Source organism: Medicago sativa, chromosome 6, assembly GCF_051527215.1.
Source record: "Medicago sativa cultivar Bolivia chromosome 6, Bolivia_mono, whole genome shotgun sequence".
Lineage (NCBI taxonomy): Eukaryota > Viridiplantae > Streptophyta > Magnoliopsida > Fabales > Fabaceae > Medicago > Medicago sativa.
In genome coordinates this window covers 4,084,752-4,101,807 of record NC_140754.1, presented here as the reverse complement: position 1 = coordinate 4,101,807, position 17,056 = coordinate 4,084,752, and the positions used below count along the sequence as shown (strand labels likewise).

Sequence of the window (17,056 nt, the reverse complement as noted above, 5' to 3'; positions counted from 1 at the left end):
ACAATTTGAAGATACCTCACATTTAGGTTATGTACTAAGTGGTTCACAAATAAACACATTATTGCGGAAAACTAAATGAAATGAAATTTGTACAAAGTACTCGTTTCATATTCGAGTAAAACCTAGAAAAACTGGAAACTTGTACCTTGGCTTTGCGCTTTAAGAACAATTATGTATCATTACCAATCATCTGAGACTTGCAAATGAAGCAAGAGTGATACTAAAGAAACTTCCATGATTTCAAAACAAAAATGAAATACTTAATCAAACAAAAGTGCTAACATATTATTCAACATAAAACAAAGTACTAACAAAACAAACTACGAGCCCATGTGCCAGAATTAAACAAACTGCAGAAATCAGAACTGAGGTAACTCGCAGTTGCGAGCAGAGCTACTCGCAGTTGCGAGTGAACAGGTTACTCGCAGTTGCGAGCTGTTTTACTCGCAATTGCGAGTTATGACAGTTCAGAATTCTGCTCTCTGTTTGGATTCTGTTTTTGAATGTTTTTGGCTTATGCACATGACTCCTAAACTATATTATGCATTAAAACAGTAAAATAAACTTAAAAAGTTGGGTTGCCTCCCAACAAGCGCTTGTTTAACGTCGTTAGCTCGACGCCTTTTTCGTTAGGGTGGCCAAAATGAGACGGACAACACATCATCCTTTGTGTTCCTTTGCTTTGGGAGGAATTCCATGAACTTTAAGTACAGATGATGTGGAGTCCATAACCTCCCTATCTTGATTTTGAACAAGGCACAAATTTTATCAATGACTCGGTCAATTTCAGCCTTGCTCACTTTCTTCCCCTTTTGTTCACATGTTTCTTCCTTGCTAAGTAACCATTCCCGTTTCTCTGCCATCTTCACTTCTTCTCCATTATCAACAGCTTTGGCCTCTACAGCATAAGACCTTTGAGGAAGTTCTGGTTCATGTGGTGGCTCTATTTCTATTGCATTCTCTAGTACACCACATTCTTCTAATGTTGTGTCTTCCTCAGTTTGAACAACACCTTCTTCAACAATCTCTCCGTCATGAGTGGATTGAATGTTGGATTTGTTCTCCATGATTTGTGCTTGAATCATCTCCAACTGGATTGATAAATTCCTCAATCTTTGGTTGGTATTTTGCATGTTTATCATGGATTGTTGCATGAAGATATTCAAAGTATTTTCCACATTGGAAATCTGCTCCTCTTCATAAGGATATTGTTGATACTGTTGATATGGCTCAAACTCGGGTGGAGTGTAGAAGTTACTATAACCATGATCAGCCATGATTGTGGCTAGGTGAGGATCCTGAAACGGAAACAACTAACAAGAAATTTTTCTTTGTATATCAAAGAGGGGTTAGTACAAACAACTATCAAATAATGAAAACTATTTACGGATTATATACAAATACTCAAAACGATAAATCAATCGTTCTATCTATGATAACTAAACACCATTCCCCGGCAACGGCGCCATTTTGATGTAAGCATATTTTCACATCAAACGAGGTAAGTATTTGTGTATCGTCTCCACAGGGAATAGTGCGTTATCAATGACAGTTTAACATCGATTATCATTCAAAGTATTAAGAGTACTTGTTTGTTTGAATTGAAATGTATCTAGCTAAACTAATTGCAAAAAGTAAAAGATGAGATAAATAAGGATTGAAACTTGTTAGGAGTAGCGTTCCTTAACCAAGCGTCACACGTAACCTAATGATCCATACGAATTCTAGCTTCATAAGCAACATTATCACAATCAATTCTAAACTATCCTTCGTGTCCAAAGTGATATAATTATTTCTAAGTTATCGTTTAAACATTCGTGTCCAAATTCCTTAAACGATAACAAAGTCGATCGGATAACCTAATCGACCGTGTCCAGCCTGGTTGAGTTATACGAAAGCATTTAGCTCTTGATTATGGTGATTATCACAAGATTAACAAAGATGTCAAGTAAGTTAACCTAAGATATATTGCTATTCTAGCTCAAGATTCAAGAGTTTGTGTCCAAATCATCTTTGAATCTCATTGAAAGCATTAACACAAGAATAACAACAATATTGAATATAAATTGCTAGAAACATATTTTGCAAGATCAAAAGATTACATGTTAAGCAAAGATCAAGTACCTCTCATCCCAACAAAGGGTATTTAGCTACACATCATCATGGAAGCCATGCAAGGATGGATTGAAAAGGAAGGATTCATTACACTTGTGATGTCTCAACAAAGTATTAAGATCCAACTTCCAAAACCAATCTCACTCTATGAAGAACTACCTTACTTCTCTCTATGAAAATATCTAAACTAAAACCTAAGAGAAGCTAAGAAAATATCAAGCTAAGATATGATAAGATCCTCTCCAAAGAGTAGCAAGAGGCTATATAAAGACTTCTGCCCTGCCTCAACTCGCAGATGCGAGCTACACCACTCGCAGATGCGAGTTGCTTCTCTGGCCCAATAATAAGCTGCCACGTCATAAATGAAGGGATCAAACCGCCCTAACTCGCAGCTGCGAGTTAGGGAACTCGCAGTTGCGAGTTACTCGCATTTGGAACTCGCAGATGCGAGTTTGGGTGCGAGCTGCTTGCTTCCAGGGACAGCTTCTGCCCAAATAGTACTTTTTCATGATTTTGCTTCTTTGATCAATGTCTTGGGCTAATTCCTGCACAAAAGGATAGAATAATGATAAGTAAAGCGTAATAAGGCATTTAACGCTTATTTCTCGGCTTTTCCTTCAATTACTTGCAAAGCAAGCAACAAAAAGTGCTTAAAATATAACATGAAATTAACACTTTTTAGCATTTATCAACCCGCAGTACTTTTTTTTTATTTAAGTGTGTTAGATTATTTTATTTTTTTTGCTAGATTATTAAAAAAAATATTGAGGAAGTAAAGTGTAGATTTTAACATAAGAAGAGAGAGGAATGTAATTCAAGCTTCTCTTAAGAGAGGGGAATGAAATGTTTTCTAATATGTTTGGAATAAGGGGGGAGGGGAGTGTATATTTTAACATAAGAGGGGAGGGGAGTGTAATTCAATAATCTTTGAGGGAAGAAGAGTGTAATTTACTCTTTTATTTAATTATATTAAGGTGTTCAATCTTAATTAATTTACACTACAAGACTTATAACAAATAAAATTTTTACATCAAATTTCTTTCATCTGGATGTCCTTAAATTCATCGCTTACATTCATAAAATTTCTTCCATTCCACAACCCCGGACGTGAGAACAAAAACATATCCTTCATTCAAATTTCTTCTTTATTCTTCCCTATTGATCAATTCTTGTTTATTTTTCGTTTTCTTCCCATTTTGATTGTTCAATTTTGTCGTTCCAAACTGCTGCAGTTTCAAATTATAGTGAGAATTGTCGTTGTTTCTAGAACCGCGTCAGGTATCGTGACTTTCTTTTATTTAAGCAGCCAACCTAATAAAATCTGCTAACACGCATAGACATGCCTCACTATCAGCCAAAGCCTTTAAGTCCAAACAAAAGAACAAAAGCCTCATGACATAACCATTTCAGCAACAACCAAAAAAATGCTAGCAAACTCCCAAAACATCACAGCGGCAACACCTGCTAGCAATCCTTAAAGTATAACGGATGACTTACTCAATTGTTATAATTAACTACCTCACAACCAAGAAAAATCAAATCAAAAAGAAAAATCAACTCACCATACCTGACGTGGTTCTGGAAATAACGGTAATTCTCACGATATTTGGAATCAAACGAACGACGATGATTCTCACGAAAATTTAAAAAATGCGACAGTTTAGAACGACAAAATTGAACAATCAAAATGGGAAGAAGAAATTTTATGAATGTAACCGATAAATTTAAGGACATTCAGATGAAAGAAATTTGATGTGAAATTTTAATTGTTCTAAGTCAGTCTTGTAGTGTAAATTAATTAAGATTGAACACCTAAATATAATTAAGGCAAGATTACATTAGGAGTCCTTTATCTTATTTTTTTTGTAACAATTTGGTCATTTATCTTTATTTTTTTTCCGTTTAGGTCCTTTATCTCTATTAAAAGCACATATACATCTTTTTCTCATTTTTTATTAAAAAAATACATAATTTTATTTTTAAAAATATATTTTTATTAAAAATGAAAAAAAATCCAGAAATATGATGAAAATGTTCATCATCTTGATCTTCTTCCTTTGAATCTTCATCATCTTCTTTAAATAAAAAAATTTCTACTAAAATATATCTCCAAATATCGTGAGTTAATGTTATATTCACCTCAAATCTTCTTTTAAACACAAAAATCAAAACCTTAATTTCACAAATGGTGCAAGGCGGATGGTGGAGGTTTAGTCACTGGCGGAAGGGTTAGACTTTACAAAAGTTAAGATTGTTCTGGAAACAACAAAATTGATGTGCAAAGCTGCTCTCATTTTGGGGTTATTTTTATGCCGGGTTTGAATATTGAGTTAGAAAATAATAATAATATACGGTGTGACAATTTATATAACTAATTTTCTTTTTTTTTTTTGTGATGAAACTAAATCTCTTTTCTATAGGGTTTTGATTTTTGTGTAGAATTTTTTCTGATTCAATGAAGATGATGAAGATTCAAAGAAAGAAGATGGAGATGATGAACATCTTCATCATATTTCTGGATTTTTTTTATTTTTAATAAAAATATATTTTAAAAAATAAAATTATGTATTTTTTTTAATAAAAAAATGAGAAAAAGGATGTATATGTGCTTTTATGAGAGATAAAAGACCTAAACGGAAAAAAATAAAGATAAAGGACCAAAGTGTTACAAATAAATAAGATAAAGGACCTATAATGTAATCTTGTCTATAATTAAATAAAAATTAAAAGTACTAAAAGTTACCTAAAATTGATGTTTTTTTTTTATAAAAAAAATTTACTCATTTATTTGACATTTAATGTTGCCAATGTATATTACTTTTTGATTGGTTGATATCATGAGGGGGTAAATACCCTCTAAACAAGAGAGGGTAATCTAGAAAAAACCGAGGGTAACGTAGTTCTCACCGTAAATTATTTTTGTTTGGAAAATATTTGTAAACTATTGTGACTTTTCATGTTTGAAGGAAAAATATAGTTCAGTCAATGAATGATTATGACTTATGAAGCTAGTTCCTAGCATCGGATGATGATGCCATTGAAAGTAGCTAAGACAACTTTAGGTAAATTGTTTGTTCACGACTGCAATCAAACTGGCGATCTTTAATCCGAAACTAATTATGTAATATGAGTCGGACATTGCTCATAAAAAATCACATCAAAACCATTTTCACACCAGCTGTTGCTAAAGCGTCTGCTCACTTGTTTACCTCATGATATGTGAGACATAATTTCGCTTCCCAATCCATTTCTAACCATCAAATAATTCGCTACACTAACCTATACCAAAAACCGTGCATCCCGCCTTAGCAACTAACGGGTTAACTATTACACTAGAATTCAAATGAAGTTGAACTGCCTTTGACCATGAGACCAAGCCAACTCCAAGCAAATGTTTCACCAATTTAAGCGAAATTAAAAATATTTAGCATCAGAATATGTGGACTCTAATTAGAGAATTAAATCAAAAATATTAACGTCAACGAGTAGCGTCTACGTGACTGAAGCTAAATTGTGTAAAAAAATGGATTGGAAAAATGCATTTGCATTAGAATTAGTGGACACTAAATTGTAATTTTCTTGTAGTGTTATTACACTTAATGTGAAGTAACTGATTTCACTAATTATGTTTCCTTTAGTTGGCTTTTAAGCATTGAATTTGATTTAGTAACTAACAAAACATAGGCTTGTCCCTTTGATGTGTAGTTCACATGAAAGCCTTTTGAGGCAAATTGATTAAGTTTTTCATTTTGATACTTGTTATCTTTAAATTTATTTTGATACTAATTATGGATATTTTGCAGCAGACAGCAGTGAGTAGTTGGTCTTGGATCCACCATGTGCATATATTCACAAAAATGTGGTGTGTACAGTTCATAATCTGTGCATGCACATGCAGTTTAACATTTTGAATATCACACATATGTAGCAAGTCAAATAAGCAGGTTGAAAAGATCCATTTTACTGCCATATAGTACTCAGAGTTAATTACCATAGTTACTTTTTGCAGCAGTGGTAAAAAAATCATTTAAAATTCGGTTTCAGAATTTGTTATAACAAACCAATTAGTTTTGTACTATATAGTAGTGTGAGTCTACACAACAAACATTGGTGCAAAAGAATTGAAGTTGAAAACCTTAGAGAGTGAGAGAGAAATCATGAGCCTTGGAAACCAGAGAGAGGTGATTCATCTTCTTCTTATTCTTCTCCGTATTTTTATTTGTTTATTTTGTCTTCTAATTCATTAATTAGTTAATTTTTTGTTACTAACTATAACAAATAAAATAGGAAAAGAGATAAATAAAAAATTAGGATACTGTAGAGTACTCTCGAATATGTCAATGAGATTATGAATATTTTTTTTGACACCGTCGAATTTTACTCATATTTGTCGTCTTGATTATATGCTAGGGACTAAATTGATAATATGTATTTTAGGTCAATATATACTTATATAATTGTAATTATGACCAACTCTATATAAAATTAGTTGCATGTATAGTTAGTGTTAGTGACTGTCCAAGCTCCATATCATGCATGATTTTTTTTGTTACTCTTCTATCAAAATTTAAAACTTGTATAAAGTTTTGACAATCATACGTTAACTCCAAAGTTCTATATCTTATTTGCAGGGTTTGTGTATCGTTCGGTTTGGTGGTGCATCGAGTGGAAATCCTGGACCAGCTGGTGCAGGAGTTGTTCTGTTCGCGGAAGATGGGAGGAAGGTATCAACAACTATATGCAACAATTCAATTGGTTTTTATTTTATATTGTTGATTTATAAAATATTGTAGCTGATTATTATGTTTCTTTTCTTCATAGCTCTACCGATTCCGTGAAGGACTGGGCGATCAAACAGATAGTTCTGCTGAGTATCGCGCTTTAATTTTGGGACTAAAGCAAGCAATCTATAAAAGATTTAGGAACATCACTGTGCAAGGGGACTGCATACGTGTTATCAACCAGGTTTGTGTTCTATTATGGTTTCTACTTTCTACATTAACAAGAAAATGAAATTTACAATTTCCTTATAATATGTTATTGATTTTGCAACAGTTTTTGGGATCATGGAAAATCATGAACCCTAATTTATTGAGCTTGTGTGATGATGCTTTGCAGCTAAGGGAATGTTTTCACTCATTCAACATTCAACACATTCCTATGGTATTTATTTAGAAATTTGGTCTATAAAAGAAGTCATGTGATCCTAGTTAACTTTATAAATTTGAAATTAGATATACACAATCTAAATGTTCCACCTTGAATTAAAAATCAGCATCCTAACTAATTATATATTTTGTTCAATCTATGCATACACAATTCCCAGTGAAAGTCTATCATGGTCAGAAACATAAATGAATAGTGTTTGGACACACACATCAAAAGATTTTTTTCTAATAATAAAAAAGAAAATAATAATAAAATGATTTAGTATTTTGAAAAAAAAAAAAATTTATGTGTGTGACCAAATATTATTCATTTATGTTTGTGCATACAAGAATGCCTTCAATTCCTAATACTTGCTCGTGTGTACTCAAAGATCACTAGCACCTACATCACTAATATGAATATTTTAAGGGAAATATTAACGAGTGCCTCCGGAGCACTTTTTAAGGGTCTTAAATAGTAATTTTTTTTATTTATAAAACATGTGTATTTAATGCATCGGAAATTGAACTATTTGACTTTTTTAAAGAATAATTTCCTAAATAGAAATGCTTAAAGAGTGCCCCAGGAGCACCCGTTAACCCGTTAACATGACTCATATTTTAATTACATGCAAAGATTACGTGCATCATATCATCATGCTCCTATTTTTATGAATATTTACATTACATGCAAGTATAACTAGCTTATTATCTTTTTGTTTCTATTTTAGATTACAACTCTCCCTCTTTTAATTATATGGTATTTGCTTTGTGGAAAATCAAATAAACCAAAATTGGAGGTTGAAAACATTTACAGTGGTCCATGCTACATTGTTCATGCTCACTCGCACTAAATCTGACAATTTTTTTTTTTTTTAGATTATAACTCTATGTTTTAGATAATAACATTAAAAATATTAGCGTCCACAAATAGCGTCTACCAACTGAAGCTAAATTGTATAAATAGAAATGAACTGAAAAAAAAAATGCATTTGCATAAAAAAATTTGGACGCTAAACTGACGTTATTAGCATCAGAAATGGTCTGAAGCTAAAATTTCTGAAACTAAATTGCATTTTTCTTGTAGTGGCCATTAACATCTACTAACGTTTTTTTTTTTAATGTGTAAGGAATATAACATTGAAGCTAATGCTCAAGCAAACCGGGCTATCTATCTTCGAGGTTAGACCTTAAGACTTTTCTTAGTTTCCTATATGTTTCAAATGTTTGATTTCCTAATTACTGAGAATGATAATGACTTGCAACTAAAACTACTTTGAAACCAAAAAACATATTTGGTTTGTGTTTAGTTTTCTATTTCAATATATATTTCATTTAGATAACTTTTTGAAAGAAATATTGTGAACAATATGTTTAGCATGCGTTAAATTTTGGTTTCATATATGCATTTGGTAGGAAAACATAAAATTTAATGGATCTTTATATTTCTGTAGATGGTGAAGTTGAAGAAGATGCATATTGTTGATCACATGACAGCGCCGTTGTCAAAAACTAATGACGACTATGTTAGATTTCTACCAAAAACAATTTAGCGTAATGGATGTTTTGCATGCGACACTATATGTCAAAGGTCAAATGTTGTTTACAATATTGTTAATTTGAATATGCCACCATTTGCTTAGGGATTTAAAAAAACAAATATTGCTAGTATGAAGTTTGGATTGTTATATTTTCATGTGCATGTTTGTGAATATCTATTTTCTGCTATTCTACTTTGGATAATGCTTGATGTAGCGAATTTTGGTTCACAACACTCTCACGATGGCTTAAGTGTATAAAACGTGTAACCACATACAAGCAATACTTGCTGTGTTTTCCGTGAGAGGCACAACTTAATTGGTTGAAACTTTATTCGTGAAACTTTCGATATGATATTAGTTGCTAGAAATAGCGTTGCTAATCTACTTTCATTTATAAACTATTTTCTATTTGATTGATGACCACCATGAATGAAGGTGTTTTGATGTTTTTGACCCTAAAAATGAGCTTTTTTTATACATAAGTTCTTCCTAATAATTTGACTTGAAGTCATAAACTTTAAGGTAATTTTATAACATACCCAAAAAAAGGATTAGGAAATTTGATTTTGTATTTTTTTTCCTCTGGGGTGCTTGCTTCATGTCGTGTTCATTCTTATTGTTGAACATCAAACTCCACTTTGAATCTATTAGTAAGGTGTAAGTATTTAACTCACAGTTTGCACTTGTGTGACTGTAAAACTAAAGAACGTAAAAATTGTGGAGTGAACCAAAATATCTATGAGGTAGAATATTCACTATGAAAACGCCACTCATTTTTATTACTATGTTAAAGTGGCACTATTTAGTATTTATAACAGTTTTGTTTTTGAGGGAAAGTATTTATAACAGTTGTGTAACTTATTTTGAGATTTGGATCTCTAATTTTTTTTTTCTTTCTTTCTACTTTTTGGTGATTTTGGGCTTAGAAAGGAGATGGAGCGTAGAAAATATGAAGAAATATGGAGATAACGAATGAGAGAGATGAAAAGATAAAATGAGAGACATATGAAGAAATTGAACATTAATTTGTGAATTAATTGAATCATTTACTTAGAGTAAACCTAAGATAAGGAAAATTTAATCACAATTTAAATATCAAATTTAAGAAAACTGAAGCTCCAAAAAGAAATTACATCTTAATTAACCGTGGAGTAGTAACTCCGACAAAATCAGCGAATAATAAATGTGTAATATGAGCCAGACATTGCTCATAAAAATCAAATCCAAACCATCATCACATTTAGAGCTGCTAAAACATCCACATACTTATTAGTCTCACGATACATGTGACTCACTTTCACTTCTCGGTCCAATTCTAACTACTGATGAACATGTTTCACCAATATAATACCTGAAACCTTACCTCCCAATTTAATAATTAATTAATGTGTTAGTTAACTAGCACTACCCCGATCTCATTTGTAAGAAAAAAAAATTAACTTTTTAAATTTTTTCAATAAATGATATATCTCGGATCAAACCACCCCAGTCAGCACTAAACGACCCAACCATTTTGAAAAACCATGTACCAAATACCATTCTTATCTTGGATCAAACCACCACAATCAACACTTAACATCATCCTTTGTTGCACTATCGGTATATAATTTGACCCAATAAATAGCACGATGCAGTCAATTAATTTCTCTAAACTGTACTACTTTTGCAATTCTTCTATCATAAATTTTTACTTTCTCTAAGACACCAATACATGGCCTAAAAGTATAAGAAAACGACTTATATCAGCCGTTTGGATTGAGATCCACAATTCTTATATCAACTATACCCTAATCCTAACCCTTCTCATCTGTTTGGATTGGAAAATTATAAGCTAAATGAAAGCAATAAAAATAAATTTATGTAAAATGGTGAAATAAGATCATTAAATATTTGTTTGGTAGTACTTAAAGTTAGATAGAAAAAAAGGTTTATATGATATATTTTTTATAAAGATTGTTTGCTTGGATAGAAATAGAATAGATGTAAATATATTTATTTGCTAAAAATATTAATATCACGACTAATCAAACCATTTACCGGATAGTCAAGCTTACAACTCTACCCTAATGACAAGATTTTTTGACCTAAACTACTTCCAAGATGTCAAGACGACTCATGAAACTCACAACTCTTACCCTAACTGAAAGAATCTTGTAGTCAAAGTACTTGATTGAATGTTCAAGGACTAATCAAACTCTACACCGACTAATCAAAGTAGTTGGATGAATGTTCAACGACTAATCAAAATCTTTATCGACTAATCAAGCTTTACAACTCTCACCCTAATGACAAGAATCTTCGACCTAAACTACTTCCAAGATGCCAAGACGACTCATCAAACTCACAACTCTTATCCTAACTGAAAGAATCTTGTAGTCAAAGTAGTTGGATGAATATTCAACGACTAATCAAAATCTTTATCGACTAATCAAGCTTACAACTCTCACCCTAATGACAAGAATCTTCGACCTAAACTACTTCCAAGATGTCAAGACGACTCATCAAACTCACAACTCTTACCCTAACTGAAAGAATCTTATAGTCAAACTACTTGGATGAATGTTCAACGTCTAATCAAAATCTTTATAGACTAATCAAACTTACAACTCTCACCCTAATGACAAGAATCTTCAACCTAAACTACTTCAAACATGTCAGAACGACTTATCAAACTCACAACTCTTACCCTAACTAAAAGAATCTTGCAGTGAAAGTACTTAAATGAAAGTTCAATGAATAATCAAATTGTTCACCGACTAACCAAGCTTACCACTCTCACCCTAACGACAACATTCTTCAGCCTAAACTACTTGGAAGTCTATTAATTGATCAGTCAAAAGGTCACAACAACTAATCAAACTCACAACTCTTACCATAACTAAAAGAAACTTATACGGAAAGTACTTTGATGAATGTTCAATGAATAATCAAATTGTTCATCGATTAATCAAGCTTAAAACTCTCACCCCAACAACAAGAATCTTCGATCTAAACTACCTGAAAATTGTTAATTGATCAATCAAGAGTTCACAACTCTTACCGTAATAGAAATAATCTTATACGGAAAGTACTTTGATGAATGTTAATCGATTTATAAAGATAATCATTGCTTGGTTTGTATATAATTATTATTATAGTTATTATTATAATTAATTTGTACTTTAATATAAATAAACATTAATAATATTATATTATAACGGCAAAACTAATTTTATATTTGTATAGAAAATAACATAATACAATTTTATTAATAAAAGCCAAGATTAAAAATACAACAACTAAAATTCATAAAAATACAAAAACGGAAAATCGATAATTAGTAAATAATGTATGTGGTCTTTAATATATATCACATACAAAAACCTAAAATGACCGGATTGTGTATTTATTAGCCAAATTAATATTACACACAATTTATTAATCTTATCATTTTTCAAAAAAAGATAAAATCCAATTACAAGCGTTTATAAAAATAAAATGAATCAAAATTCAATTTACTAAATTTTTATTCATTTTCATATTTTTTCCATATAAATACAAATTGCAATTTCAGGTGCCAAAAAAAAAAATTAAGCATTCAAATTATTTTCATAATTTTCTTCCAAATATGAAATTTCAGATTTTATTCATTTACTAAATTGGAATTTCAGATTTTTATTCATTTTACTAAATTATTTTTCATCCAAAAAAAATTTAATCAATTTCAGATTTTATTTATTTACTAAATTGCAATTTCAGATTTTTATTCATTTACTACATTATTTTTCTTCCAAAAAAATTAAGCAATTTCAGATTTTATTCATTTATTAAATTGCAATTTCAGATTTTTATTCATTTTCATATTTTTTCCATATAAATACATTATGAATAAAATTATGAGCCCATTTTTTCCATAGTACTCATTGGAGTTAATTACCATAGTTACTTTTTGCAGCTGTGGTAAAAAAATAATTTAAAATCTGTTTCAGAATTTGTTATAACTAACCAATTAGGTTTGTCAAAAAAAAAAAAGGTTTGTACTATATAGTGGTGTGACTCTACACAACAAACACTAGGCCAAAAGAATTGAAGTTGAAAAAAGAAAATTGAAAACCAAAGAGAGTGAGAGAGAAATCATGAGCCTTGGAAACCATAGAGAGGTGATTCGTCTTCTTCTTATTTTTCTTCATATTTTGATTTGTTTATTGTGTTCTAATTAATTAATTCATTAATTAGTTGCATAGTTAGTGTTAGCGACTGTCCCAAGCTCCATATCATGCTTGATTTTTTTTTATTACTCTTCTATCAAAATTTAAAACTTGTATAAAGTTTTGACAATCATATGTTAACTCCAAAGTTCTATATCTTATTTGCAGGGTTTGTGTATCGTTCGGTTTGATGGTGCATCAAGTGGAAATCCTGGACCAGCTGGTGCAGGAGCTGTTCTGTATGCGGAAGATGGGAGACTGGTATCAAATTTATGCAGTAACTTTTTACTTTATAATGTTGATTTATAAAATATAGTAGCTGACTGTTATGTTTCTTTTCTTTGCAGCTCTATCGATTTCGTGAAGGACTGGGCTATCAAACAAATAGTTCTGCTGAGTATCGCGCTTTAATTTTGGGTCTAAAGCAAGCAATCTATAAAAGATTTAGGAACATCACTGTGCAAGGACACTGCATACGTGTTATCAACCAGGTTTGTGTTCTATTATGGTTTCTACATTAACAAGAAAATGAAATTTACATTTTTCTTATCATATCTTATTGGTTTTGCAACAGTTTTTAGGTTCATGGAAAATCAGCAACCCGAATTTATTGAGCCTGTGTGATGATGCTTTGCAGCTAAGGGAATGCTTTCACTCATTCAACATCCAACACATTCCTACGGTATTTATTTAGTACTCCCTCCGGTCACTATTATAAGCAAAAATCAACTTTTTAGGTTCATTCATTAAATGATGTATTTAGTCTATGTTATTGACCAAATACATCATTTAATGAATGAACCTAAAAAGTTGATTTTTGCTTGTAATAGTGACCGGAGGGAGTAGTAATTTGGTTCCACCTTGAATAAAAAAATTAGCCTCCTAACAAGTTATATATTTTGTTCAATCTATGTCTACACAATTCCTAATACTTTTTTTTTGTCTCGCCGTTAACAATTACTAACATGTTTTTTGTTTAATGTTTAAGGAATATAACACTGAAGCTAATGCTCAAGCAAACCGGGCTATCTATCTTCGAGGTTAGACGTCAAGACTTTTCTTAGTTTCCTATATGTTTCAAATGTTTGATTTCCTTTAAGAATTGCAATGACTTGCAACTAAAACTACTTTGAAACCGAAAAGCATCTTTGGTAGGAAAACATAAAATTTAATGGATCTTTATATTTTTGTAGATGGTGAAGTTGAAGAAGATGCGTATTGATGATCATATGACAACATTGTTACCAAAAACTAATGGCAATTATGTTACATTTCTGTCAAAAACAATTTAGGAGGATATTGGGTGTTTTGCATGTGACAATGCATGTCAAAGGTCAAATGTTGTTCACAATATTGTTAATTTGAATATGCCGCCATTTGCTTAGGGAATTAAGAAACAAATAACTGTATGAAGTTTGGATTGTTAAATTTTTATGTGCATGTTTGTGAATTTTATTTTCTGCTATTCTACTTTGGATAATGCTTGATATAGCGAATTTTGGTTCACGGCATTTTCACGATGGCTTAAGTGAATAAAACGTGTAACCACATACAAGCAATATTTGTCGTGTTTTCTGTGAAAGACACCACTCAATTGGTTGATACTTTATTCGTGAAACTTCCGGGATGATATTAGTTGCGAGAAATAGCATTGCTAATCTACTTTCATTTTAAAACTATTTTTTTGAAAGAATTTTAAAACTATTTGTTATTTGATCGATCTGAAGGTGTTTGATGTTTTTGATCCTAAAAATGAGTTTTTTTTTTTATTTTTTTTATATACATATAGTTCTTCCTAATAATTTGACTTGAAGTTTAAACTTTAGGGTAATTGTAGAACATACAAAAAAAAAGGATTAGGAAATTTGATTTTGCATTTTTTTTTACTTTGGAGTGCTTGTTTAATGTCATGTTCATTCATATTGTTGAACATCAAACTACACTTTGAATCTGTGAAATTTAATGTGGATTTGTAAAATTTGGATTATTTACATAGAGTAAACCTAAGATACGGAAAATTTAATCATAATTTAAATATCAAATTTAAGAACTTTTTGTTTTTGGATAAGTAGAGAGCCGAAGCCCAAAAAATAGATTACATCTTAATTAACCGTGGAGTAGTAACTCGGACAAAATCGGTAAATGATAAATGTGTAATATGAGCCGGACATTCCTCATAAAAATCAAATCCGAACCATCTTCACATTTAGAGCTGCTAAATCATCCGCATACTTATTAGAGCATGTTTGGTATCACGTTCCAAGGCAAAATTGCGCTTCCCAAGGCAAAGCAAACGTGAAAATCCTGAAGCTGGAAATTGGAGCTTCTGCTTCACCGTGATTTTTCACCGTGCTTTTCAAAAAGCAACGGGATCCCAAACAGGCATTTAGTCTCACAATACATGTGACTCACTTTCACTTCCCGGTCCAATTCTAACTACCGATGACTTCGTTTCACCAATATAGTATCCGAAACTGTGTCTCCCAACTTAATAATTAATTAACGTGTTAGTTAACTAGCACCGCTCCACTCTCATTTATAAGTTAAAAATTAGCTTTTTAAATTTATTCAATAAATAATGTATCTCGGATAAAACCACCGCATTCAGCACTAAACGACCCAACCATTTTGAAAAACCATGTACCAAGATACCATTCTTATCTCGTATCAAACCACCACAATCAACACTAACATCATCCTTTGTTGCACTATCGGTATTTAATTTGACCCAATAACTAGCACGATGCATCCAAGTAATTTCTCTAATCTCTACTCCTTTTGCAATTCTTCTAGGAGTTACACTGTCATAATTTTCCACTTTCTCTAAGACACTAATACATGGCCTAAAAGTATAAGAAAACGACTTATCATGGTGACTTTTATTTCTCCACTGCCCCAACTCATTCATCTTCCAAATTAATCTACAACCGTATATGAACAAGATAATTAAGATTAGTTTCTCTCATGTGGGAAAGTTTATCTTTAACTAATATATGATTTTTTTTATTTTATAATTTTACTAATTTACTAATGATATTTTTTCGACAAATAATTTACTAACGAATAATATACACCTTAAAAAGTCTCATATAACTTGGAATTAAAGGACAAGGGTAGTTTATATAGAAACACTAACATTCCTCTCCACCAACGAGGCGCCTTTTATAAGGAATAAAATTGTGAAGAGTTTACACCCAAAGCGGACAATACCTCGAAACATGGTGTGACGTGCTTAAGGATGGAAAGGAACATTGACGACTTCACAACCAACAATCGAACGTAGACAAGCTCCCTTAACCTCGACATATACAATACCCACACTCCTCCACCAATGAAGCGGTTTTTACCAAGGACAAAATCTTGAAGACTTTACACTCAAAACGGACAATACCTCGGAACGTGATGCGGTGTGCTTAAGGATGGAAGGGAATACTACGTACTTGTTATGTTACTCGTGCTCGTGGTCGATTTTATCTCCTAATATCCGTGAGTACACATTTTTTGCTATCCCTAGTTCCAATTCTATCTTTCGCATTAACGAAATTTCATTACATATTAGTACAAAAGGTGCACGCCTCAACATACACACAAAATACAAAGTCTGTGCATGTTTAATTTGAGGCAAAAACTAATAAGAACCATTTTCTTAAATGTTCATCGTGGATCAACACTTGGATCAACACTTGAAAAAAAATTATAACGACAACAAAATCGTATCTTGAAAATAGGAGTTAATAGTCATACTTACTTTCATGGTTAAGATAGTGACTCAATATATATTGATTAAAAAAAAGGAAAACGAATATGTTATATAGTATTGAATCGACACCAATCAAGTCACCACATTATCCACAAAGATGAAGAGGTTCATGAACTATTAATTTTGAGAAGTATAGTTAATTGTTGTTAGAATTTCTGATAATTTTAAGTACTTATAATTTCGGTTATATAATTATTTTTATCATAATATTTTAAATAAAATCATTAAAAAAAGTACCAACAAATTAAGTGGCCATATGTTCAATCTCAATCTAGTAAATTTTACGGAGATTAATCACCGTCGACA

General features: G+C 31.4%; 3 protein-coding genes across 3 annotated transcripts; 2 read left to right on the top strand and 1 right to left on the bottom strand.

Moving 5' to 3' along the window:
* Positions 1 to 344: 344 nt before the first annotated feature.
* Positions 345 to 1,321, bottom strand: LOC146912165 (uncharacterized). The gene has a single exon (XM_085720413.1). It carries the CDS (start codon positions 1,275 to 1,277, stop codon positions 630 to 632), a length of 648 nt encoding a protein of 215 aa, XP_085576539.1. The 5' UTR covers positions 1,278 to 1,321; the 3' UTR covers positions 345 to 629.
* Positions 1,322 to 6,142: 4,821 nt separating this feature from the next.
* On the top strand, positions 6,143 to 8,952 carry LOC146912164 (uncharacterized). Its single transcript, XM_085717313.1, has 6 exons — positions 6,143 to 6,296; positions 6,747 to 6,839; positions 6,937 to 7,080; positions 7,171 to 7,278; positions 8,393 to 8,444; positions 8,717 to 8,952. Exons 1-6 carry the CDS (start codon positions 6,273 to 6,275, stop codon positions 8,746 to 8,748), a joined length of 453 nt encoding a protein of 150 aa, XP_085573439.1. The 5' UTR covers positions 6,143 to 6,272; the 3' UTR covers positions 8,749 to 8,952.
* Positions 8,953 to 12,820: 3,868 nt separating this feature from the next.
* On the top strand, positions 12,821 to 14,360 carry LOC146912163 (uncharacterized). The gene is made up of 6 exons (XM_085717653.1): positions 12,821 to 12,942; positions 13,159 to 13,251; positions 13,338 to 13,481; positions 13,565 to 13,672; positions 13,979 to 14,030; positions 14,184 to 14,360. Exons 1-6 carry the CDS (start codon positions 12,919 to 12,921, stop codon positions 14,210 to 14,212), a joined length of 450 nt encoding a protein of 149 aa, XP_085573779.1. The 5' UTR covers positions 12,821 to 12,918; the 3' UTR covers positions 14,213 to 14,360.
* Positions 14,361 to 17,056: the final 2,696 nt, after the last annotated feature.